Raw genomic sequence first — 26,199 nt, forward strand, 5'->3', positions numbered from 1 at the left:
AGCTACAGCCCTTTTTAAAAATTTTTGATGAGGTCTCACTATGTTGCCCAGGCTGGCCTTAAATTTGTCATCTTCTTGCCTCAGCCTCCTGAACACCTGAGATTACAGGTAGGGGCTACCACACCAGGCTTACTTTTATATTTTAACAAGTATTTTATTTATTTATTAATTTTTTTAATGTGGTGCTGAGGATTGAACCCAGTGCTTCACACATGCTAGGCAAGCACTCTACGACTCAGTCACAGCGCTTAACAAGTATGTCATTAAAAAAAAATAAGACAAGCCAGGCATGGTGACTCATGCCCATAATCCTACTTACTCAAGAGGCTAGGGCAGGAAGATCCCAAGTTCAAGACCAGTTTGGGAAGCTTTGCAAGATTTTTGTTGCAAAAAAAGGGATATGGGACTGGGAATGTAGTTCAGTGGTAGAGTACTTGTCTAGTATGCATGAGACCCTGGGTTCAATTCCCAGCAAAACACATACACAAACACAAGGGGTGTGGGATGGGGAAAGAATGCTCAGTAGCACATATATGAAGCACATGGTACAATCCCCAGTACTGCAAAAGTAAATAGAACAGAACTATTACTGTAGTATAATTCTAAACCAGTATATTACCTCGGCCTCAGAGAGTTCTTTGTCACCATTTGGCTTTGTGTACTTCTCCTGCATGAAGGGAATCCAGGAAATTTTACATTTTTTAATGAAGGGGGTCACATCGACAGTGCCTAAGGCGTAACCACATATACCATCTTCGTCTTCTAGGACAAAACAGTAATCCAGGCTGAGGGAAAGCAGCCCTCCTACTAACCTGCTCAGAAGGAAAGAGGCCAGAGTGAGCTTGTTAAGTTACTAATACAAATTCAGAATGTACTTGAATGATCTTTTGGAAACTACATTTGATATAAAAGCAAATAGACACACACACATACTGATTTTCAGATTTTACTAAAATGGAACTTAAAAAAAAAAAAATTCCATCATCACCTCCCCTCACCAGATAAACCTGACCATAAAATGTCTACTCCCAAATCCAAATAGTCACCACATACTTGTCTCCAATAAGGTCAGGTTGACTTTGAAAAGGTAAACCCACTCCATCATCATACATTTCTCTGCAAATCTTGTACACGGAAGCCTGAAAATACAATCTAGTTAAGGAACACTTCAAGAAAAATGGCAACTGAATCTATCAACAATATGATTTATATGTCAATTTGGGGACAGAGTGACAAAATGTCTGTCCTGTCAGAAATATCACCTGTGCTTTGTTAAATAAAGATTTATTCTTTGGTCCAGACCTGTAAGACCAGTGGAAAACAGCATGGTTTTAGTAAACAATAAAAACTGTTTTGTGGGAGATGGGTTTTGGTAGTAAACTGTAGATTTCAATGCCAGGAAAACCCAGCAACTTGTGAGGCCAAGTTCCAGGCCAGTTTCAACAACCTAACAACAATCTGTCTCAAAAGAAAAAATAAAAAAAGGCTGGGATATAATCCAGGAGGTAAAGTATTTGGTTTAATCCCCAATACTTAAAAAAAAAAAGGCACATTTTGAGTTTGAGTCTCTTAACTTTCTAAAACATAAGAATAGTTCTTATTTTTAAAATAAGAAATGTTACTGTTTTAATATTGCTGTATTTAAACAGCCTTGCCTTTTCCCATAAATGATCATCAACAGCCTATAGGCACAACAGAAAATTATGTAACAACATATTGGAGAAAACCAGTCAAGGATTAACAGTCATTTAGACACAGTTGTGGTGCTGGTATGTGCCTATAATACCAGCAACTCAGGAGGCTAAGGCAAGAGGATTGCAAGTTTGAAGCCCATTTCAGCAACTTGGTGAGACCCTAAGCAACTTAGCAAGACCTTGTCTCAAAAAAATAAAAGGGGTGGGGATGTAGCTAAACGGACCCTGGGTTTCTCAGTACCAAAAGAAAAAAAAAAAAAAAAAAACAAAAACAAAAAACAAAGACATTAACTGTTTAGTAAGTCCGACATTACCTGTTTTGTAATTCCAACTTTTAATACATTTCATTTGACTTTTTTACAAGAGGAATTAAAGGACCTGCACAAGATGACAGGAGTCCTTAACTTTACTCCTTAGGTTTTTCCTCCAATTTCTCTTATATTTCCTCCTCTTGTGTTCAATATTTTATTTAACATCCTCATCTAAAAGTTTGTACTTTAAAGGTTAGGGTATAGCTCAGTGGTATATGCTTGCCTATAACGAACAAGGCTCTCAGTTTGATCCCTAGTACCACAAAATACAAAATTCTTATTTTAAGACAGAAGAGACTTTTTTCTTAACCATTGAGTTAAAAGGAAAGTTGTGAGTTTATAACAACCATTCACCAAGTTGATAGGTAGACAATTACCTCATCTTTAGGAAAATATGGTCTGATAGTATAAACTTTGGAGGTAGGAGTTAGTGGGGGTGGTTGGAAAAATAGATCATTTGCCCCATCAATTGGCAGCAAACGCTGTGGAAGGAAAAAAAAAGGAGACGGATTAGCATTGGGAAGATATCCATTTCTTTAAATGAGTGTGCACTGCAGATTACCAACTTAACATTAACTGGCTACTGCAGGCAGACCTAAAGAAGAGGGGTGTACTATGCTTTACTAATATAAACACCTCTTTGCTGGGATAGGGAAGTGCTTCTGCACAGAAATTACCCAAACTGAGTTACACAGCTTTTAGTGGCATAGTAATGGGAATTTAAATTTACAATAAAAAAACAGTAACAAAAAACTATTCCAATTACGACAACTATGTTTTTTTAAAAAACCAATCTTAAATAGACCATCTTCCTATTAAAAGATGGCAGAACAGAATGTCAGGAGGAGAGGTTTGGTCTGAAGAGGGTTATCTGTCCAGGAGACGCTTTATCCCCAAAGCAATGCGCTTCAGTTTGCTGTGCGCAGCAGAGCACCTGTTGGGGGGAGAAAAGTAGAGCACCTGAAAAGTCCATGAACAAATTCCAAAAGCAAAAAATGTTTTCACTAATGGACTATTCTTTCAATCAAGTTATATTTATAAACTAACTGGAAAAAATATCCAAAGCCCTTTCACCTTTTACCCATGCATAATGATCATCTTATTTGCTCATGGAGTTTTCACTGGCAGACAAGCATGCGCGCATTGTGCATTGCGGGCGCAGATTAAAATGCTGTGCGACCTGCAAAGAAACAATGTGAAGTGTATACCTAGAGCCGCTGCGCTTCGCAGGCGCGGGGGGGATTGGCAGCATCTCCTTCAGAAATTACTGTGAAAGAGGAGGAAAATTTGATTTAAAATCCAGCTATGTAACTAAATTGAATTTGGGACTAGAAAGCCTTCGGCAGACCAATCCTTCCAGCCATCTGATGCGCAAAATAAGGTTTCTCATAAAACAAAGAAAATGTCAATTCAGTTGTGAATTCATATTTGATACCTGGAACTCTCCTGCTAGACCACCTCTAAAGGCCCAGGGTTCTTGGTCTCCAATTAAGAACTGTGCTGAAGAATGACTACGACACCCTGTTGAGATCAGATCCAAGCGGAGAACGTTACGAGAAAGGGGATTTCCTGGGGTCTCAAATGTCCAACAAACTAACAAACACTTGTGGAAATAGCTCTCTAACAATAATAATCCAGGGTTTCAGGGCAAGGCTGTGATAATAATTATTTTTAAAAATTATAATGGAATTTCAATACTGATGTTCCTTCCTCTGGTTAATGAAAAACTGTTAACAGTTCTATTTGCTGTTTAATTGTTGGAAGGAAAATTAAGTCTCAAGTTTGGGTCAAGTTTGTACACTTCCTAGATATAGTTATATAAATCAAGCCATTATAACTACAAACTGAAATGAATGAGATAGATTCTATCTTATTATCACAGCCCATGAAGGAATTAAACCTGTCTGAAGTCACATTTTACATTTTGAGGAAGGGTACAGGAGAGGGAAAGGGGGGTAGGAGGGTAATCTTGTCAGAAAACTAAGGTTAGCAAAATAAATAAAAGAACTTGTTATCAAGTTGACAAAATGAAACACAATGAAAAAAAATTTTTTTTGGACAAGGATCATTCAAATTTAGACATGGCTAGTATAATACCAGTCAGGCAAGTACTAAGAAATGAGAGCCAATTAATTCTAATTTGTTCAGTGTTAAAAACATTTTTTTCTTAAAATCATGACATTTTCTGGTTCCTCTGATCAGTCATTATCATCTTTGTAATGCACTGAACACATGAATGGAATGGCAGGTTTTGAGGTCCAGATGTCAGTTAAATCACCACTTAATCAACTTCATTTAAAAGATAATAAAAAGCAAATGTTAAGAAGCCAAATCCAAATCATCTGCCTAGTCTTCTGACAAAATAAAGCAGCGCAATATAGTTCTTTTCCATTGGAAGACAGCATTCTACCTCCTGTTCAAGTTAACAGTCTCATCAGTACAAGATATAGTGTGCTAGTCAGACAGTCCCAAAGCAAACCAAATTTTTTGTCGACAATTCAACCCATTAAGAGATTATATCTCAGTTTGTCATGTTTTAAGGGTAGGGGTATTTTTCAAAAAACACAGAATGTAATATTTATAAAATAAATATGAAATAGGGTCAAAATTTAGACTATAGAGAACTTGCCCTATTCCATAACTCAGTGATTTACACTGCAGGGAAAAACTATACTTCTCGAACTTTAAATTCAGCCAATTTCCCCTACCCCCCACTTTGAGACTACAACATAACTAGCACTTCCAACTATTATTACAATAAAAAAGCTGCATGTACGAAGAGCTGTGTAAATGAAAACATGGTTAATGCCTCAGTCGCTGCGCAAACGTGACTTCAGTTCATGCCTAATGCCCTTAAATCTACCTGAGCTACCTCACAGATAGAACCTTTCAATTTAAACTAATTAATCATGACGCGCTGTGAACATCTGCCGCTGTCCATCCAATAGTAGTAGACACTTGTGCTGAGGATTCTCCCATCTGTACACAATGGGGAAGAAGATAATAGAAGTCGTTAGTAATCAAAAGTACTGCATAGCCACATTCTTTAAAGGACTGAATGCCAGCTGGACTGGAGAGGAGGAAAACAAAAGATTCTAATAATTAACCCCCTGAAATTACTATAGAACCATAAAGATACTCTCCCTGTTGTGAGCTTTTTTAGAGCTAAGTTAATGCCCAGATGGTTACTGAAAACTTCTAAGAGGCTCTGACCTTGAGGTTGTACAACCACTATCTCTATAAATTGGGAAAGTTACCCCAATAATTGCATAACACAGAGATAAAGCCTAAGAAACAATATTGTACATACTCAATTTAAATTTTAATAATTCTTGAATTAAAAAGTTGAAAAACATTTAAAATCATATGTTCTTAAGTTCAATAGTCTATACTTAAGTTCAAAATTTCTAGTGGCCTTAGAAATTTAAGATTTAAATTCCTCTAAGGATTAATTATAACTCCCTGGTCAGAAGCCTAGAAGGCAAATGCTGTCATTCAACAACTACTACAGAGGGTTTTCCTGAGCCTAAAGTCAGACATCTCCTACCTACAATAAGTGTCCTGGAGTCTTATAACAAGAGGGTTAAAATTCTCTTTTCTACTTATTGTGCTAATATATATATACAGCAACCCAAAGGAAATTCTGCAGTTTCAAATAAACTTTCAGAGACTCAATTTTTAACACTCAGTTATATCACAGGAAAACTGTTATTTTTTTAATATTTAACAGCCCAAAGGTATATGGACAGAAAATGAGACTTGTTAATCTAAGCTCACGATGTTTCAGACCATCTGTTTCATAACTAAGACCATGATACCCATAATAGTATTTGTGACTACTATGAAAACTATGACATGTCAGTCAGCTTTGCTGCCTGCTGTGTGCCATGTGTAAGTCCATTACATAACCCTTATAGCTGGCTGAAAACCTGGAAATGAAATGAGGTCCCTGGAGAAACTTGGCCATGCTGGTGCTTCTTACCAAGTTTTGAGAATTTCTGGAACATCATTGTTTTCAAAGGAGACATATGAAAGTCCAGTGAAAGAAGTAGAGTTTTTAGGGGACTATAATTTCCATCCCCTGCTAAAACCAATTACTTGGTAAAGGGATAAAGAAAAAGTCACGTGAAATAATACCGAGTAGCACCAGAATAGCCTTCCACTAAAGCTCGCATGCGCACAGGGCTGGGAGGATGGCTTCCTCTTGCCAGGCCCCTTGGGTCATTTCAGCAATTGTTCTATTAGACAGAGCATTAATATTACAGAAGACACAGCAAGCAGCAGAAAGCTTATAGAGTCACATTTCATAGTGTCTCATCTCCAAATCAGGCAAGAGTAGTATATGGGGTCCCATCCAGGAAGCATTCAGTCAGAGCAAGTTAAAGTCAGTACTTTCTAACATATTTTCAATATATTTATGTTGAATTAGCCCAAGGGAGAAAAATTAGTATGCTCAATATATAATGAGACTTGTATCTTATTTCTCCAACAAATGCCTACTTTTGAAAGAAAGCTAGACAAAGAATTAAACAAGATTTGGAAATTCACCAATTCCCTAAATGTTTTTCTCCCTGTGGGATAATTTTATGTATATATATATATATATATATATTTTTTTTTTTTTTTTTTTTTTAAAGGGACAATATATCAAGGAGAAGGTATTATTCCTGGTGCACCTACCTAACCACTGTACAAAAGACTTCACCATAGACATTATACTCTTGATATCCCAAACATAGGAGTACATGTCATAAAGGATTGTCCTGTTGGCACAATTGGAAAGTCGAGTAAACATTCCCATCACTAATCCGCACATCTCTTCAAACTTGGCTGCTCGAGACCGCCATTCTTCGATCTATATTTAAGATCAATAAAAAAGACCCAAAAAATTGTAAGCTTAACAAAATAACAAGACTGTTACAAGCTAAACCATTTATGTTGTCAGGTACCTGGGATTTATCTTAAACATTAAAGAATCCCTGGTTTAAACTTTAGATAAGCAACTGAATAGGCTATGTCCCTCTGAACTGACAAACATGCCTAAAATAATCAGTATTGACATTCCTAACTAAAAAAAAATCAAACTATGGAACAACATTTCAGATTCAGCAGAGTCTCTGTAAAAAACCTTTTTTTTGGGTATCAGGGATTGAACTCAGGGGCGCTTAACATAAGTCCAACACCCAGCCCTTTTTACTTTTTATTCTGAGACAGGGTCTCACTAAATTGCTTAGGGTTTCACTATGTTGCTAAGGGCTGGCTTTGAACTTCTGATCCTGACTCAGCTTCCTGAGCTGCTGGGATTACAGGTATGCACCATGGCACCTAGCTCAAAAACATATTAAGAACAACAACAACAACAAAAACAAACAAAAAAACACATTATTTTTAAATGTGGTAAATTAATTTGTTTTGCAGGTTATCAACATACTCATTTAAGAACTTCTGAACCTCCCCCACATTCCAGCACAGGGAAACATATTGGCTAGAAAAGCAGGTAAATTATGTATATACTCACTTTTTCAGAGTCTTTGCCTTTGCAATTGACACTGACTACACTGCTATTTGCTCGAAGCCACTGGAATTCCCGTAACATCTGTGCTCCTTTGGGTCCATGCTCATAAGGTAGGTAGAACAGATCAGCAAGTAACTGCAAATCCTCTAGAGTCACTGGTTCTGCAGTGTACAAAGGCTTTTCATTTGGACCTGGCACAAATTGCTCCTTATTTGTCTGTTCATCCGTCTGCATAGGAGCAATATCACTAATACAGTCTTCTTGCATAGACATCTCTGGGGATTTCGATTCAGCTATGCTTTCTTTATCAGTGTCCATTGGTTTCAATTCCTCTGCCATTTTAGCTTCAACAATTTCAGTTAGTATTTGATTGTCATTCTTGTGCTCTGTTTCTTCTTGTTTTTCTACTACCATGTCCATGGGTTCCTCATCTGGCTGTTTCTTTTCTTCTTCCTTGGTCAGAGGTGTAGGCTCGCCACCCAGAGCTGCTCCCTGACTCATAATGGGCTCCTGATAAACTGTTGTAACTACTGTTGTGGCATTTAAAGAGGGAGCTGCAACTAAGGGAGCCCCATCAACTACACTTGCTTTAGCTCCACTGTGTGCAACTTGCCTACCTACAAAAAAGAAAAAAAGAGATAATCACTATTAGAAACAGAACAAATCTGGTTTAGAGAAATGCCTTCTCTAAATTCAAATTGGAATCTCAATTTGAGTTTCAAACACTTTGAACCCTGAAAAAAGTGAAATTTCTCTAAACCACCAGGGACGCATGGAAGAAAGGAGAGTGGGGGAGAAAACAGGAAATAAACATCTTTAAACTATTATCTTCTTCTTCTTTGGTACCGGGGACTAAACTCAGGGGCGCTCAACCACTGAGCCACATCCCCAGCCCTATTTTGTATTTTACTTAGAGACAGGGTCTCACTGATTTGCTTAGCACCTCCCTTTTGCTGAGGCTGGTTTTGAACTCACAATGCTTCTGCCTCAGCCTCCCAAGACACTGAGTATTATCCTCTTTTTTGAAGGTCTATACTTAAAGGCAAACAGTTCAAAGTGGCATTTCATCAAGATAAAAGCTACTTAAAGACTGGAGGTAAGGGCTGGGGAGATAGCTCAGCTGGTAGAGTGCTTGTCTCACAAGCACAAGGCCCTGAGTTCGATCCCCAGTACCACCAAAAAAAAAAAAAAAAAAAAAAAAAAAAAGACTGGAGGTAAGCCTTCTGGCTGGAACTGCCATCTTCGCCAAAATGACAAACACAAAAGGAAAGAGGAGAACACCACAATATATGTTCTCAAGGCCTTTTAGAAAACATGGAGTTGTTCCTTTAGCCACCCATATGCGAATCTACAAGGGTGATACTGTAGACATTAAGAGGAAGGGTACTGTTCAAAAAGGAATGCCCCACAAATGTAATCATGGCAAAACTGAGAGAGTCTACAATGTTATCTAGCACTCTGTTGGCACTGTTGTGAATAACCAAGTTAAGGGCAAGATTCTTGCCAAGAAAATGAATGTGCATATTGAGCACATTAAGCACTCTTAAGAGCCAAGACTGAGCTGCTGGAATCTATTCCCTATGAATTCATGGCATAATAAATGTATATAAAATAAAAGCCTGTTAAAAAAAAAAAAAAAAAAAAACTGGAAGATCTTAAAACACTTCTTCTCCAGATCCCTAAATTTCATTTAATTTCACTGTCCACTGGTCCTAAGGTAAGGAAAAGTGTTCTTTACTCTGATTCAACCCAGTGATCCAATCCCCTTATAAACAATGATCAAACTCACTGCTGTACTGATGAGGTACACCAAACTCCTGCAACCATTCTGTTAAAGCTAACTTTAGAGCCATCTGAGGACTATAGAGTACATCAGTTTCAATATCTTCATCGCTGCCTTCATTTTCTAACTTTATCTGGATGGATACAGTACTGTCTTCGCTGTCAGCTGAAAAAAAAAAAAAAAACAGCAAACACAAATGTAGTATTCATTACAGAAGCCTCCTGACGAGAGAAGAAAAAAGCAACTACCAAGGCCGAGGGAGGAAAAACAAAGCAGGAGGGAGAATGGAGGACTGTGAGCTGAAACTGAGTTCCATGTATTTATAATTTTGTCAGGATGAACCCAACTGCTATGTGTAACTATAAGGCTCTAATAAAAAATAAAATTAGAAAAAGCTAGTTGTTATAATACAACCACAGAAGCAAAGAACAAACTTTAAATATAAAATGTAAAAATGCAAACACAAGGAAGAACCATTCACTAGCCATTTCATCTATTCATCTAAATACACTGCTAAATGTAAAATCCCAATTTAAATAATAGTAATTTTAGAATCACTGGAAAAGTTTATCATAAATGTCCATTAAGCAGCAATTATTTGGTATGCAAGGTTAAAGGCATCACGATTTGAATAAAAAACATTCCCTAGTCTTCAGGAATTTATAACTTCATTATTTTTAAATTATTTTTATTTATTTTTTAGTTGTTGATGGACCTTTATTTTATTCACTTTTTTATATGCAGTGCTGAGAATCAACCCTAGTACCTCACACATGCTAGGCAAGCACTCTACCACTGAGCCACAACCCCAGCCCATAACTTCATTATTAATAAATGTACTCAGGGAGGAAGAAAAGAAAATCAACAGAGCCCTCACATGAACACAGATAAAGGGATAAGCTCTAAAACAGAAAAGGTAAGACCAGGTGGAGAAAATAAATCCTATGGCTTGGTATTCAGAAATCCCCTATTCTTAGCTTTCCTTATTTCCCTGCACATAGCCCAGTTTGGCTAATGTCTACTGCTCCTTAGTATGATCCATGCTCTTCCTTAAAAGATGAAGCTAAATATCCTGAGGGGATTGTGGCTATATGCCCAGTTTTCTATTTTTTACTGGGAAGAGGGGGACAACAGTGACTGAATATAAATGGAAATTAATTCAATAAACAACTGCAAATAGGGGTACAGAACTGCATGGGCTAGACTTGTGGTTCAGAGGTAGAGCGCTTGCCTAGCATGGGCGAAGCACTGGGTTTGATTCTCAGCACCGAGCATAAATAAATAAAATAAAGGTCTACTACAACTAAAAAAAAAAAGTTAAAAAAAAAAAAAAAAAAAAGAATTGAACAAATGGAAAGGAGCCTGAGCCTGTTACATACCATCAAGTATCATGATACTTTAATACCCAAAATGGGCCAAAATTCAGGTAACTTCAAAATATCCATGTCCACAAAATTCAGATAACTTCAAAATTTCAATGTCCAGCACTTTCACTGCCAGCCCATGAGCCACTAATGCTCAGCAAACTATGCTCATACTTCAACCCAGCTTAAATAAATTCATGAAATTATTTTTTTTCTGTAAAGATCAAACCTAGGAACTTGACCATGCTAGGCAAGCACACTACCACCCAGTTACAACCCATTTTTTTTCATTATTACTATTAGCTACAGGTTAGCTTTGAACTTGGTGATTCTCTTGCTTCAGACTTCTAAGTAGCTGGGATTACAGGTGTGTACCACCCTGGGACTATGCAACACCACTCTTCTTTCTTCTGATGGTAGCAGGGATTGGACCCAAGGACATTCTATGACTGAGCTATATTCCCAATTCTTTTTTTTTTTTTTTTCTTTTAATTATAGATGGACATGATACCTTTATTTATTTATTTTTATGTGGTATTGATGATCAAACATGTGCCAGGTTAAGTGCTTTGTACTACTGAGCTACAACCCCAGTCCCCATTTTTTCTTTTTTGAAACATGGTCTTAATAAATTGCACAGGCTTATCCTTCTTCCTCAGTTCTCTGAGGAGCTGGGATTACAGGGTATACTACTACACCCTCTTCTTTCTTGACACTCTTGCTCAGCAGAAGTGCTCACTCCCTCCTCTGTGTTCCCTTACAGATAACTGTTCACAACACACTATAGTACAACTGCCTATATGCCTTGTATAACCCAGAGACTGATTTCCAAAAGTAAGACCAAGACTTTACTCTTTGTATCTTCAGTGCCCAAGAAGATGCACCCACCACATGATAGGTTATTTAAATATAAATGAGGGGCTGAGATTGTAGGTCAGTGGTACAGCAATTGACTCACAAGTACAAAGCACTGGGTTCAATCCTCAGCACCACAAAAAAATAAATATTGTGTCCATCTACAACTAAACAAATATTTTTAAAATATATATATTAATGAAGAGTCAGCATTCTCTTAGAACTCTATTAATCAGGAATTTTATAAATTAAAAAATTAGTAAGCCATATCAAAAATGTGAATGTGTTCCATATATCTAAATGATAAATGAAGTAACTCAGAACATCTAGTCATTTAGAATATCCCATTTTAAGAAAACTGCCTGAATATACAAATGAAATGAAAGTGATTCTAGGAATAGGAATATAAATGACTATCTTGTCTGGTACTCAGACTTCAAAGACTGAGTTACATTTTATTTTATTATTTTATTTTATTTTTGCAGTGCTGAGGATTGAACCCAGGGCCTTGTGCTTGCAAGGCAAGCACTCTACCAACCTGAGTTACATTTTAAAAACAAAGAATGAAGGCCAATGGGTTAAAAGACTTATCCAAGGTCACTCAGCCTTTCTTCTCATTAACAGAAATGAACATTTCCTTAAAAAAATCTCCCCTCCCCTTTTGAGATGGGGTCTTCCAATGGTGACCAGTCTTAGAACTTGTGAACTCTGCCTTAACTTCCCAATTAGCAGGGATTACAGTTATACCCCACAGCCCACCCTGCTTAATAAAACCTCTTAAACTATAATGACAAAGGAATAAATTATTTGCCAAAGGTTCTACTTAACCCCACCTTCCAAGGTCAAAGATCGAGTGTAAGCTACTTACTCATCACTACATCTTTTCTCACTCCATTCATGTTTGATTTGTACCAGGTAGCAAGGGTGTGGATAGCGACATAGTTAGCTTCAAATTCACAATTTGGATTAGTCAGGACTCCTTTTAACCGTGGAATGAGTTCTGTAGATCTTCCTTTGTATGGTCCCAGAAATAACCTCTTCTGATCATAATCATTAGCATGAATGTTATCCCAGATTACTGGAGCTCTCTTAATAATCTTAGACACCTCTTCAATAGACTCTACTGGAATTTCTTTAGAAACAACTTTGGGACCTAGAAATAACAACCATCTGTTAAAAGAATCTTCTACATGGTTATTTAAAAACTGATGTACATACAACTTTTTATTGTGCTTTCCTTCACATACACTTTCTAACATTTTTTTCTTTTTCAACAGATTATCAACAGGTTACCTGAAATGTAAATAAGATTAAATAAACAGGCTTAGAATTTTTGGGAAATTTGATGTGTGCAGGGAAGGAGATCATTTATTGAATAAAGAACATGGAATTGTGTGTGTATGTATATATTATATTTATACTTTCATACATGTATTATTCAAGTAATTGTATAACTCTGTATCTTATTCTATATATGTGCTAAGTGTAACTATAAACAATATTAATAAAAGATATTAAATGTTAACACAGCAGGGGGGAAAAAATCTTTTTGTGTGTGTATAAAATTAGGGATTGAACATTGAACCTAGGGGCACTCTACCTCTGAGCTACACCCCCAGTCCTTTTTGAATTTTAATTTGAGACAGTTTGAAGCCAAGCTGCTGAAGTTGGCCTCAAACTTGTTGTAATCCTCCTGCCTCAGTCACCAGAATTATAGGTGTGTGCCACTGTGCCTGGCAAAAGGATATTTCTTATACTAAGAATGTACACTTTGTAAAAGAAAATATTTTAGCCAGGTATGATAGTGCATGCCTGTAATTTCAGCAACCCAGGAAGCTGAGGCAGAAGGATCACGAGTTTGAGGCCAGCCTCAGCAACTTAGCAAGACCCTGTCTCAAAAAAAAAAAGAGGCTGGGGATGTGACTCAGTTATTAAAAGACCCCTGGGGTTCAATCCTTGGTACCAAAAATAAAATAAAATTTTACCAATTTTCTTGGTTAATGTTCAGTTAAAAAAAAAAAAAAAGAAGTATTCAATTAACAAGAACCACTTTCTCTAGGTTCGAGTTAAATTAATAAATTTTACTGTGTAAATCTTAAAAAGACTTACCTGTCCAAAGGACCTCAATACCAGGTAGAAGCTTTTCACCCACAGTCCTTAAATAAGGAGACTGAGACACATTTGGATAACAGAAAGTGCCACAGTATTCTAAATGTAAAGGGAAAAAATTAGGTCAAACAGTCGTGGATTTTAGAAAGGGGAAAAACGTCTTATCAATTCTAAATTCTTTTCATCCAAGTGATAAAAGGCTTCAATATTCTACCCTAAAAGGAAGTAAACTCAATAAGTAATTAAGAATCAATCAATTCATAAAATCTGATATTCTTCCTCCAACAGTACTATTGATCGATCCTTAAGATCATACAGTCTCTAGAAGTACAAGTTTACTGAAACAACTACAATATCAGCATTTTCTACATAGAATCATTTCTTGTTTATAATCAGAGGTCAAACAGAATAATTGATAATATTACAATAAAACAAATATAGGATTATGACAATGGCTTAATATTCAACTACAATTTAAATTGTGACTTAGTAAATTAATTCCCATTATATTTTTGTACCAGGAATTGAACCAAGGAGCATTTAACCACTGAGCTACATTCCTAGTCCTTTTTATGTTTTACTTTGTTACAGGATCTTGCTAAGTTGCTATGGCTGGCCTTGAACATGGGATCTTCCTGCCTCAGCCTCCTGAATTGCTGGGATTACAGGCCTGCACCAGCACACTCAGCTACCAGCATCCTATTAAAATAACATCTGAATATTCATGTATCAAATAAGGTTCATGGCTCACAATACTCTTAAGAGAGGTATACAAAGTTAAATAATCTAAAATTTCTGAAAACTAATTATCTATTCCAGAACAAAAATAGTGTCTGAGAAAAACTTTTTAAGAGGCAACTAAAAGAGACTAAAACATTTTCAATGGAAGAAAACTGAAGGAGGGGAGTGATGAAGAGGGGAAAATTAAGCTTTCTACACTGACTACTGGAAATAAGAGCCCAGATGGGAGTGGGAGGAGTAAAAAAAGGAACAGATATACATGGGCAGAAAAAAGGAACAAGTAGGAGGAAATGAGAAGTGACTAAGTTAAAAGCAATGTAAATTTGTTTTTTTTCCCAGTTTTCATTTCAATAATACTATTCCTCCCCAAATCCTGACAATGTAATGTTTATATACTTTCATTACTAAAAACTCAGATTTTTTGCCTTGTCCAATCACTTATAAGCTCCTAATTTTCTTCCAGAAAAGGATTCCTACCTTTTTTACAATAAGGAGAAGGTATAACAATACAAAGGGTCCTTTGAAAGTTACATGTTTCAAGACTAGTTAAATATAAAGATATTATATACAATACCTGTAGGGCAGAAGAGGAAAGTTTCTGGCTCTCCTAGGTACTGATAAATTTCATTTGTGATGGAGACCTGTGCATGAGCAAAAGAACTGAATACCTCTTTGTCAGCTGCACACATATTATGGTCAATATCATCAAAAAGCAAAGCAAACGACCTGCATCCAAACTGAGAAACCTAGGGGGCATTAAAAAAAAAAAAAAAAAAAAATCAAGATGCTTATTAGAGCTCATTTTAGAGTTAAAAAAAAAAAAAAAAAAAAAAAAAAAAAAAAAACCAAAGGATTTCAAATAAACTATATACTGAATGATTATACTTTTCCCCTTGGTACTGGGGATTGAACTGAGGGGCACTTTACCACCGAGCTACATCTCCCACTCCTTTTAGAAATAGGGTCTTGCTAAATTGCTGAGGCTGGTCTTGAACTTTCAACACTCCTGTGTCAAGCCTCCTGAGTTGCTGGGATTACAGCCCAGGTGTACACCTCTGCATGGCACGGGGTTAGGGTTATACTTAAATCAAGTATCTTCCTTAAAACTGTTCAAGGCCTGACCTATTGTTTTTACATTTTCAATGGAAGACTGTGGGAAGTCATCGTGTTCAGCAGAATCAGGCTTGGCTGAGCCATGGGATACAGAGGTCTGACTCCCAGGAACTGGCAATCATGAGAGACTGTTTCAGATAGCCTGGGATAAATGACTCTGTACAGAGGTGGCTCAATGCCTGATAAAATGCTAATTCTCTAAGAAATGACTTCCCTAACTCCATCCCATCCTGTTATTCACAGAAGCCCCTTCCAGTCCCCCTTTACCTGTGCAACTATAAATAAAGGGAAGGTGGGCTTCTCCATTTTGAGGCCAGATCTTGGCATGGCCCAATCCATCACACCCACTTCCACTTAAAAAGATTATTGGCTTCTGTGTTTATTTAATTAGGTAAGTTTCTTAGTGATTAATCGAAACCCAGCACCATCCTCTGACAGAAACCCTTTCCCTCATCCACGCTGGATGTGGCAGAATCTCACCCTTTTTTCCTATAGAAGTCATTCTAAATTAAATACTAGACAGTTCTGGAGCCCATTTCTTCTTGGGGCTTGAATGCAATATAAAAATGTTCCAATAAAGTTTCTACCTTGGTTACTGATTATAGAAAAACCCACAGTCAGAAATACACAGAAATAAACAATAATTAAACTCAGAACATGAAAAATCCAGGATTCCTTCTACTCCCAAAAGACACATTGATCTTAAGTAATACTTTTGCAGACATAACCAGACATAAATCACAAAGAAAACAACAGATTTTGATTAAATAGGGAAATAATCTCTTACAAATTCACTCATGAACATTTTTTTTTTTTGTGATGTTATCCCCTGATAATGGTTAACCACTAAACCATATCCCCACAGTCCTTTTTATCATTATGTTTGTTTGTCTGAGACAGGGTCTTGTTAAGCTGCTTAGGGCCTTGCTAAATAACTGAGGCTGGCTTTGAATTTGTGATCCTTCAACGTTGGTTGAACCACTGGAATCACAGGAGTGTGCCATCATGCCTAGCTCACTCGTGAACATTTATTAACTATCTTAAGTTTTTAATTTCATTTTACTTGTTTATTTCTTTTTGGTGCTGGGAAAACCTAAGGCTTCACACCTGCTAACCACACATTAGACCATTGAACAACACTCCCCGCTATACCTTAAAATTTTTATTAGTCATTTTAATGTTACAAATATAAATCTTTGCCTAAAGAAATACATATTTAGAAAAATAAACACACTTAAAAAATGGGGAAGCTGGTCATGGTGGTGCATGTCTATCAACCCAGCTATTCGGGAGGCTCAAACATGAGAATTACAAGCTCAAGGCCAACCTGGGTAACATAGTTAGACCCTGTCATAAAATAAAATAAAATGGGCTGGGGTATAGTATAGCTCAGGGCCGACATACTCCTGGGTTCAATCCCCAGTATTGCCCCCCCAAAAAAACTCCCAAAAACAACCAACGAAAAGAACCCCAAACCCAGAAACGGGGAAATGGGAGGCCTACACTTTATCAAACAAGATGTGCAGCTTTTATGTTAAGTAGAATTTAGACCTAAATCAAGTTCACCAAGAATTTATGTAACTACCTTGTCTTTTTTTCTTCTGATCTTGGTAAACTAGGCATTTCCAGACAGAATTATACCTATTATCTATATAACTTAGGAAACTGATGTCTAACAGGTAAAACCCAGTTCCTATAGTTTTAGTCTGAATTTAGTCAAGTACCAAAGGTGTATGTTTATGTATAGTTTCCCAAAATGTGGTGGAGGATGACCCATCTCATAATTACCTATGTTTGTGGTTCCCACTCCATGTCAAAATTCTTTTAAGAACCACTTCTAGCCAAGCATGGTGACACACGCCTGTAATCCCAGAAGCTCAAGAGAAGGACTGAAAGTTCAAGGCCAGCCTCAGCAACTTAGTAAAGCCCTAAGCAACCAGGCAAAACCCTGTCTCTAAATAAAATATAAAAAAGGGCTGGGGATATGGCTCAGTGGTTAAGCACACCTGGGTTCAATCCCTAATACCAGAAATAAAAAAATCACTTCTAAGCATCTCTAAGTCCCCAGGGTCTTGCACATAATAGGCAACTGCTTTACCACTGAGTCAAACCCCTAGCCCCAGCATTCTCTTCAGGCAGCTCTTACACAAACTAAAATTTGAGAAATAATTGGTACTTCTAATAAAGTTCTTTTGACTTATTTTTGAAAAATATTCCTGGATGAAGAAGCTCAGTGGTACAATGTGGTATGGAACTTGCCTAGTACATGCAAGGCCATGGTGGTATTGGTTGGGGGTGTTCAATCCCCAGCACCACCAAAAAAAAAAAAAAAGAAGAAGAAAGAAGAAGAAAAATATTTCTCTACCCGGAAGCATTAAAGTAAGTAACTCCTAAGGAAACAAAGTACGAATATAATTTCCTTTTAACATAATAAAAGCAATTTTGAAAACTTAGTTTCAAGTACTGAGTCAGATAAAAATAATAAAATGTAAGGAATTACCTGGTCCAATTTGCGTTTCAATGTAGATACTTCCTTGGGGTTAGAAAAAGTAATATCCAATCCAGGTGAGATAGCATAGATGAACTCTATCTCATATTCCCGGGCAGCAGAGATCAGAGTCATAAGTTGCTCTAAAAAATAGAGTCCATGTTTTTAGAAAGTAGCACAGAAAACTAAGAATCTTCACTTTCCATTCTAATTTAAATTCAACTCTAATTTAAAAGAAAAGTTTATTTTGAAAATTATCATATTCAATGTGATAACAGCCCACATAAAATGGCACAAGCCTAAGGTGATTTAATGTCATGTAAGAGGAAAAACAAGTTTCACTTTTTTTTTTTTTTTTTTTGGTACTGGGACTGAATCCAGGGGCCCTCTATCATTGAACATACCTCACCAGACCTTTTCATTTTTAGATAGGGCTTCCTCACTATGTTGTCCTAAATTGCTAAGACTTGCCTGGAACTTGGGATCCAAATGCCTCAGCCTCCGAAGTAGCTTATATTATAGACAGGCACTACAATGCCCAGTTAAATTCCACACTTGATTTGAATCAACAGAAAATATGAGGCCCTTCCTTCTCACTTCCAAATAATTTCCTGTCCTTTTTGGGAAACAAGCTAAAATCAATAAAGCATTTGTTTTCATTGCCTTTCTTCGAAAATCTTGTATCATCAAATCTCTTAATGAACCCAAACCATTTCTACTCATAGTGTAAGAAAGGTATACCTGTATCTTAAAACATTCATTACAGATTTTAAGTCTTTAATAAATATGACAGGCAATTTTCCTAAGTGATTTACTACTATATACTATACGATCTTGGGGGGAGTGGAGAAATACTGGGGATTGAACCCAGGGGCGCTTTACCACTGAGCTCATTCCCAGTCCTTTTAAAATTCATTTTGAGGCAGGTTCTCACTAAGTTGCTAAGGCCTAAAAACTTGTGATTCTTCTGCCTCAGTCTCCACAGGTGTGCACCCCTGTACTCAGTCAGGATATATCTCTGAATAACATTCAGTGATACCTAAAGATAGCCACTATATTTTAATTATTGACCACTTTAAATTTCATTACTAGCATCATTAGAAAATAAGTAAGTTAAAGGTGCACTTAAATTACATAGCGTAGTAAATAACACTATACGAAGTTTTAATTGCTTCCTTCATAATTTAAGAAAACTCTCTGCCTTCTGTACCTGGGCTAAGCTCTGTAACCAAGTATCTTATTATGACATGTGAACACTATTTAATTCTAAGTATGAAAATGTCTCTCCATTCACTAAATCCCCAAAGAAAAGAACTACTTCGCTGGGCATAGTGGTGCACAGCAACTCAGGAAGCTAAGACAAGAAGATCAAAAGTTCAAGGTTAGCCTCAGTAAAACTTAGTAAGGTCCTCAAGAACCTAGTAAGGCCCTGTCTCAAAATAATAATTGGGGCCGGAGCTCAGTGGTAAATCAACCTGGGTTCAATCCCCAGTACAAACCCCCTACCACCTGTCTGATATACAGGGAGGTTCTGTGATGTAGTACTAACTTATGAACTAATATAATTCAACAAAACTCATAGCTAGGATAATAAATACTCATAGCTAGGATAATCTTTTATAGGCTTCCACTTCACTGGATAGGATAAGATCTTTATTTTAAATAAAGACAGGATCACTAATAGTGGTCAAGACTAAGCCATGAGGGCTGGGGTTGTGGCTCAGTGGTAGAATGCTTGCTGAGCACGTGCAAGGTATTGGGTTTGATCCTCAGAACCACATTAAAAAAAAAGAATCCATAAATAAAGTTTAAAAATTATTAAATAAAAAAGACTAAGCCACAAGCATGAAGCAGAAAGAATAATCAGTAATATGATCTTTATTTAAAATTTTAGTATTTTTTCCACCATGAATTTTTTGCAATAATTTTGGTTTTTAAAAAAATATTGCATAGTTGGGTACAAAGTACATGCCTGTAATCCCGGTAACTCAGAAGGTTGAGGTGGGAGGCTTTCAAATTTGAGGGCAGCCTCTACTACCCAGTAAAACCCTGTCTTAAAATAAAAAATAAAATGGACTGATATAGATTAGAGGTAAAGCACTCCTGGGTTCAATTCCTAGTACCATTAAAAAAAAAAAAAAAAAAAAAAAGTGTAAAACCATTTATCTTGACACTGATTTTTCCTGGAATCATACTTTCAATCTATATTAGCTCACAGAGTAAATGATTACTATATAAAAGGAAACTACCTTTAAAGTGGAAACAAAATACTTAAAACATAGCTATTTTCATCATATTCTGAATTTATGGAATAAGAAATGAAAGATTACCAGCTTCCTCCACTGAATACATCTCTCTCCAAAACATCCTATGTTTGTAGTCATCTTTTGGGGCATACAAGTATGTATTTAATTCCCATTTCTGGAGCCTTAAGGGGGAAGAAAATTGTATGTGAGGAGGCAACATTTATAGGCTACAAAATCTCAACTGTTTTTTCTCCCTTTTCTTGGCGCTTTTCCATTTCACACAAAACTAATAATATTCTAAGATAGCAGTTTTTAAACTTTAGTAATCAGTGGAATTTTTTTTAAAAAAATTAGTATTACAAAGTATATCAACAGGTTAAAGTCTTGAATAAAACACCACAACTCTAGGTGAGGTAGGTAAAACCACACAACTATTCAGCTTACCCAAGGAAAGTTGGAAAATCACTGGCTTAAGAGATATAGGATCAAAGTGAAGTTACTTCTATAAGAAACTGTAGTAGGGTTATTCAGTGTCAGTATTTCTTCAAATACAGGAAAATATGCAGGGCTTAAAGCTTTCCTCTCTGCTTCATTTGATAAAAATTTACCTTCTAAAGAGTTCTTTTCTCTGTTCCATAACCCAAGGTCTTCCATAAAAGCCTAAATTTAAAGTAAGAAAAGAATTATTTTCAAGTTTCAAAAGTGGTAACCTTTACTAAGAAAAGCAAATTACAAAACATACAACATGTAAAAAAAAATGTGTACAATACACCCAAATCTGAAGAGTATTAGTAAAACATTAAGATTTGCTTATCTGTGTATAGTGACATTATTATAAAGTACCTTTCATTCCCTTTTTGCTCAGGTTATTCTATGATGACATTTATTATTTATGTGGTAGTTATCTAAAAATACCTAAACCTACAATCTCTTCTTACTGTCAACAAAAACCAAATACACTTAAAGCTAACTTTTGTTTTTGTTTCAGTGCAAGGGCCTTGAGTATGCTAGGCAAACCTCTACCACTGAGCAACGATCCCAGTTCAAATCTTACTTATAGTACCTCAGTCTCACAATGGGAAAGAGAAATCAAAAAATCCAAATTGCTAATAAGAACAATTACTACCTAGAAGGGGTTAATCCCCTGCTTCCAGAGGGGTGAGGTGAGATAACTCAGGGATCGGATTAGAGAAGAATCTGACTTTTGAAAAAAGTTCCTTTAAAAAAAAAAAAAAAAAAAAAGCCTGAAACTATATTCACAACAGATTTAGCCATAAAATTGGCTTGAACTGCAAACTCTCAAACCATTGTAATTCCAGAGCAAAGGTTTCAACACCAGAAATTTAAGAACATAACTGATTTGCTCCAGAGTGTCCACTGTAGAAAACAAGCATTGCAGACTGATGACCTAAGTTGTTGTATAAGCACAAAACTGGTATTTGGAGTTCCCTAGTGAGCTAATCATAGCTCTACTACAGAACACCTTACAGCCTACCTAACCTTTACTCTCCACCTGTTTCATTCTGATCATAACCAAGAGGTAAAGACAACCACTCAAGAATACAATGAAAAGGTCAATAAAAGAACAATAGCAAATCAAAGAAAAATTCATTAAGGAGGATACAAATGTTACCAAACTGTAGCACTTTAAATCTTTTATTTTATTTTTTTGGAGTACTGGGGACTAATCCAGGGCCTCACACAAGATAGAAAAGAGCTCTGCCACTGAGCTACATCATTTTATTTTGAGACAGGGCCTTGTTAAGTTGCCCAGGCTCAAATTTGAGATCCTCCTGCCTCAGCCTCTGTACCATGCCCAGGATAGAACTTTCAATCTTGACAAATCAGTATTTCCCTCTTACAAGTGGTTTTAAAATATTCTTGACATGGTAAAACTTTTACAATTCTTACTTAGCCTTCTTACGACCCTTAGCATTATTTTTTTTTTTCTCTCTCTTAAAAGAGCAGGCATTAATACTGGAAGCTGTGGCATACACCTGTAATCCCAGCTACTCCACAGGCTTGAGGCAGAGGACTCCACTCCAAGTAGGACACACCCCTCAGGAACTTAGGGAGACTGGTTTAAAAAAGAAGAAAAAAGGGGTCGGGGATTTAGCTCAGTGGCAGAGGCTTGCCTTGCACATCAAGGCCCTGAGTTCCGTACTCAGCCCTGAAAAAAAGAAGAAAAAAAAAAGTCTAAAAAAGAAAAAAAAAAAAAGAAAGAAAAAAAAGGTGGTGCATGCCTGAGGATCTGGCTTAGAGGTAGACTGTTCCTGGGTTCGATCCCCAGCACACACATGGAAGGATTTTTTTTTTAAATGCCTAATCTGAACATTTTAATCTTCAGAAATCTTAACCTGGCTCTTTCAGAGTCAGATTTATGGTTTCGGTTGGTTGGTACCACAAAAGAAAGCACGGCTGTTAACACAGAGTTGAAACCAATGAAGATTTGTAAAGGCAAGAAACAAAAAAGGAATCCTGGCAGCAATTACAGTGTTTCCCATCCTCCTCCATTTTAGGAACAGTGCCAACAAAGAATGAAGGAAGGAAAAAATAAATAAAAGTGTGCTGGCTCAGGTGCTCAGTTACCAAGAAAATATATAAAAGGATGGGAGAAGGAAGAACAAGAGAATTCAAGACAACTCTATTCTTCAAAACGGGAAGACTCCCTTTTCAGTACTATGCAAAACAAACCAATTTAAACCACAGCAAGTTTTCTCCTTTAATTACTGAAGGTATAACGGATTGGCAAATTTCTTTAGACTCACTCCAGTTTAGGTATGAAATTTCAATTTCCCCCAGCACTTCTTTCCCACCCTCCACTTCAAGATCACTGATAACAAGATATAGCTTTTCTAAATCTCCCTGAGCTCAAAGAAGCCCAAATACACCAACACATAAGTCACACAAAACAATCATGTTTTCATAAATACTGACTCCAATAAAATATGATCTGCAGGACAGTTAATTTTGCTAAATTGTTTCATGCCTTACTGAGTTGTAAAGTAGTATTTTCTCCCCTACAATTAAACTTTATCTAAAATACCATAATCACTGCCCATCTTTCAAAAGAATACATTTATATGATCACACACTGGAGAAGTTGATGCTCTCAAACAAGAGAACAAACCTCCTTAGCTTTTTCCATATCTTCTTAGTTGTTTTGTTTTGGGAGACAGGGTCTCACTATGTAGCCCAGGCTGTTCTCTGAATTCCTGGGTTCAAATGACCTTCCTGCCTCAGCCTCCCAAGTAGCTGGGTCCATACGTGTGTACCGCCCACCTGTTTAGTTTTTTAAGACTCATTTTTATACTTCTATCTGCACCATTTACATAATAGGAGAAAATAAGACAAATGACAACCAGGAATCCTTGGGTCGACCAAAATAATTCAAACACTGAAATACATGTTGCACTCAAGCAAAGATCACTATAACTGAATGGTATATCTGTAATATGTAGGGCAGAGTATGTGTCCATTCTTATTCAGAAACTGTTGTACAGTCTTGTGGTAATTTTCCCTCACTAACAAAATGTCCAATCATTCCTTTTAACTGTAAATGGAAAGAAGGTAGTAAGAAAGGCATTTTTAAGCCTTATCTGCAGTCCCTAAATTCAAATTCCATATCTTAGATGCTTTCAAAATGTTACTTTATCCTTGGAGGACAAAGTGCAGTAGTTGAGAAGCAGGCTATTTTCTAGGCTGCAAGTGCATTTCAAAGAAGGAGGAGAGTTTGCTTTTTCCCTATCTGCTTAGCAAAAAATTCTAAGCAGAAAGTAATTTTTTAATATCATAGGCCAACTATGCTACTCTTCACTTCAGAAACACAATAAGCACGTCTGTGTGATTGTGTAGGTTCTTGGTTTTTTTTTTTTTTTTTTTTTTCTTTCTCCCCTTCCCTCCCCATAAAGGATGGAACCGGGTTTTTTTTTTTTTTTTTTTTTAAATGGAGACAGGGATGCTGAGGCTGAACTCGAACTTGCGATACTCCTGCCTCGGTTTCCCTAGTCTTGGGATTATAGGCGTGCGCCACTAAGCCCAGCTTTGTCCATTTTTCCATTAAAAAACGACCCTACAGAGTAAGAGCCCAAGGTATAAACAACTATAACAGAGTCAAACACCAGGCTTTTTACCACCGCCTCCTCGAGAGTCGGCCTGGCTCCAAGCCCAAACCGGGTGGGGTTAGGCTCGTTAGTAGCCAGAGAGGAATTGGACTCCGTCTAAGGACGTGAGGAGAGGAAATTCGTCCACCGCCTCACATTCCCCCTCATTTTTACAGGGTCGAACTTCGGACCTAAGGGAGTAACAGCCTTTTCGAGCCCCCTGAACTATCCCCCATCCCCTTCCCGAGAAGAGAACATGTTAGTACCGTGGCGTGACGGGAAGGAGTGCTCACCTTCCACCACGCCACACAAGAACCTCCGAGCCCCTCCGGCCGCCCCGGTCACTGTCGCTCCTCCAGCCCCGCTTGGGTTGTCTTCCCCAGGGGCCGGAGCTGCCGACGGCTCCAACGATGCGCCCGCAGAGGCGGCAGGGTTGGAACTGAGTTCATTCTCCCGCTCCTCCAGCGCCGCCTGGCTCTCCTTCTGCACCATCCTCCTGCCACCGGCCGCCGCCACCTCTGCGGGTCCTCTTCGGCCTCCGTCCGTTGGGCCACGGGCCTGGAACCCTAGAGAGGGCCTAGGCTCCAAGCGCGCGCCCCTCCTGCTCCTTCCCCTCCCCCTCGGCCCTTCCCCCTCCCTCACCGCAGGGGCCCGATTGCCCGGATGAGAAGGGCGGCGGCACCGGCGCGAGCCCTTTGTCAGCCGCTGCCTTAGCCTAAGCTAGGAAGCCGGAAACCTAAGCAGAGAAGAGGGCGAAGCCGCGACTTCTCGTTCACTGGAAGCTGATGGCCAGGGCTCCTTTTCTCGTTCTCAGTTGGTATCTGTTGCCCTACCAACAATCCTAGTTCTTCCACTGCTGTCCCCCGAAGCCCCTAGATCTCCTCTGCCGCTGCCTCTACCACCCGCTTCCTGTTTATCCGCACTGCGCCTGCGCCGCAGACCGGCTCAGACCGGTCCCCTCAGCACCCCCTCCCCCTCCTTTCTTAGGGCCAGCCTATTACGTTTCATCCAGTAGGGGGAAATAGAACGTAGGAAAAGCGAAAAGCAGGAGGTAATGAAGGCGGTGGAATGTACCACTTATGCTTGCCACCCTCCAGAAAGAGCCTGGCACCCTGGGATGGACCATTACTCCACCCGAAGAAGGGGAGTATGGGAGGAGGTTGCCGCCATTTGGGGCAATTAGGAGAAGGGGGTAGGGTGAAAAGGCTAGGAGTTTACTCTCTCAAAGCGCAAGCGCGGAAACGAAGCCTCTTGTTCTTAAAGAGACAGAAAGGAACTGACCTACTTTCTATGGAGGTTCTTGTCAATAGTTTGGCTAATTACATTTGACTGACCAGGCTCCGTTCTGTGAAGACACCATTCCAAGGAGTTCAGCTCACACCTTTGCCTTGAATCATTTTTCCCTATCCACTTTTGAAGCTAACTCCATTTAACGATGAAATCATTCGTTCATTCCTTCATGTGGCAGGCACCTATTGAGCTTGCCTGTTCTGGGCTAATGGGCCACCGTGAGCTCACAGATGGTGGTAGGCAAGCAACTACACAGATTTCCTTCATGATGTATCCAAGTGTTTTAGGAAGTCAGAAAAAGTGATAACTCGTACTTTGGGGTGAGGCTGTGGCTGTAGTTCCCCCTCCTGTGTGCTGGGGGATGGAACCCCAGCCCTTGTGTATACTAGGCAAGTACTCTACCACTGAGGTGACCGTATCCCATGGCTTCATTTCTGAGTTGGATCATAAAGGATGAGCAGAAGTTAGCCAGAATGGGGCGTAATGAAAGACAGCACTCCAGGCAAGTGAAACAACAGAGGCCCGATGTAGGAAACGCTTGAAAGGACTGGCTTGTTTGGAAATGGAGAGTTCTAGTGTGTGTGTTG

At 38.0% G+C, this 26,199-nt stretch overlaps 1 protein-coding gene across 1 annotated transcript in view; it reads right to left on the reverse strand.

Moving 5' to 3' along the window:
- Positions 1-25,238, reverse strand: part of Oga (O-GlcNAcase) — a 31,363-nt gene extending 6,125 nt beyond the window's left edge. The window contains exons 1-14 of the mRNA XM_047552737.1: positions 24,616-25,238; positions 20,828-20,879; positions 20,304-20,401; positions 17,986-18,116; positions 14,947-15,118; positions 13,632-13,730; positions 12,391-12,675; positions 9,310-9,468; positions 7,524-8,137; positions 6,686-6,860; positions 3,441-3,526; positions 2,383-2,487; positions 1,054-1,139; positions 620-812 (exon numbers count right to left, since the gene is read on the reverse strand). Coding sequence (XP_047408693.1) covers positions 620-812; positions 1,054-1,139; positions 2,383-2,487; positions 3,441-3,526; positions 6,686-6,860; positions 7,524-8,137; positions 9,310-9,468; positions 12,391-12,675; positions 13,632-13,730; positions 14,947-15,118; positions 17,986-18,116; positions 20,304-20,401; positions 20,828-20,879; positions 24,616-24,814 — 2,454 coding nt within the window. The 5' untranslated portion in view covers positions 24,815-25,238. The remainder of the gene's footprint in view (positions 1-619; positions 813-1,053; positions 1,140-2,382; positions 2,488-3,440; positions 3,527-6,685; positions 6,861-7,523; positions 8,138-9,309; positions 9,469-12,390; positions 12,676-13,631; positions 13,731-14,946; positions 15,119-17,985; positions 18,117-20,303; positions 20,402-20,827; positions 20,880-24,615) is intronic.
- Between the last annotated feature and the right edge of the window lie 961 nt (positions 25,239-26,199).

The sequence above is a fragment of the Sciurus carolinensis genome, chromosome 5 (assembly GCF_902686445.1).
Source record: "Sciurus carolinensis chromosome 5, mSciCar1.2, whole genome shotgun sequence".
Taxonomy (NCBI): Eukaryota; Metazoa; Chordata; class Mammalia; order Rodentia; family Sciuridae; genus Sciurus; species Sciurus carolinensis.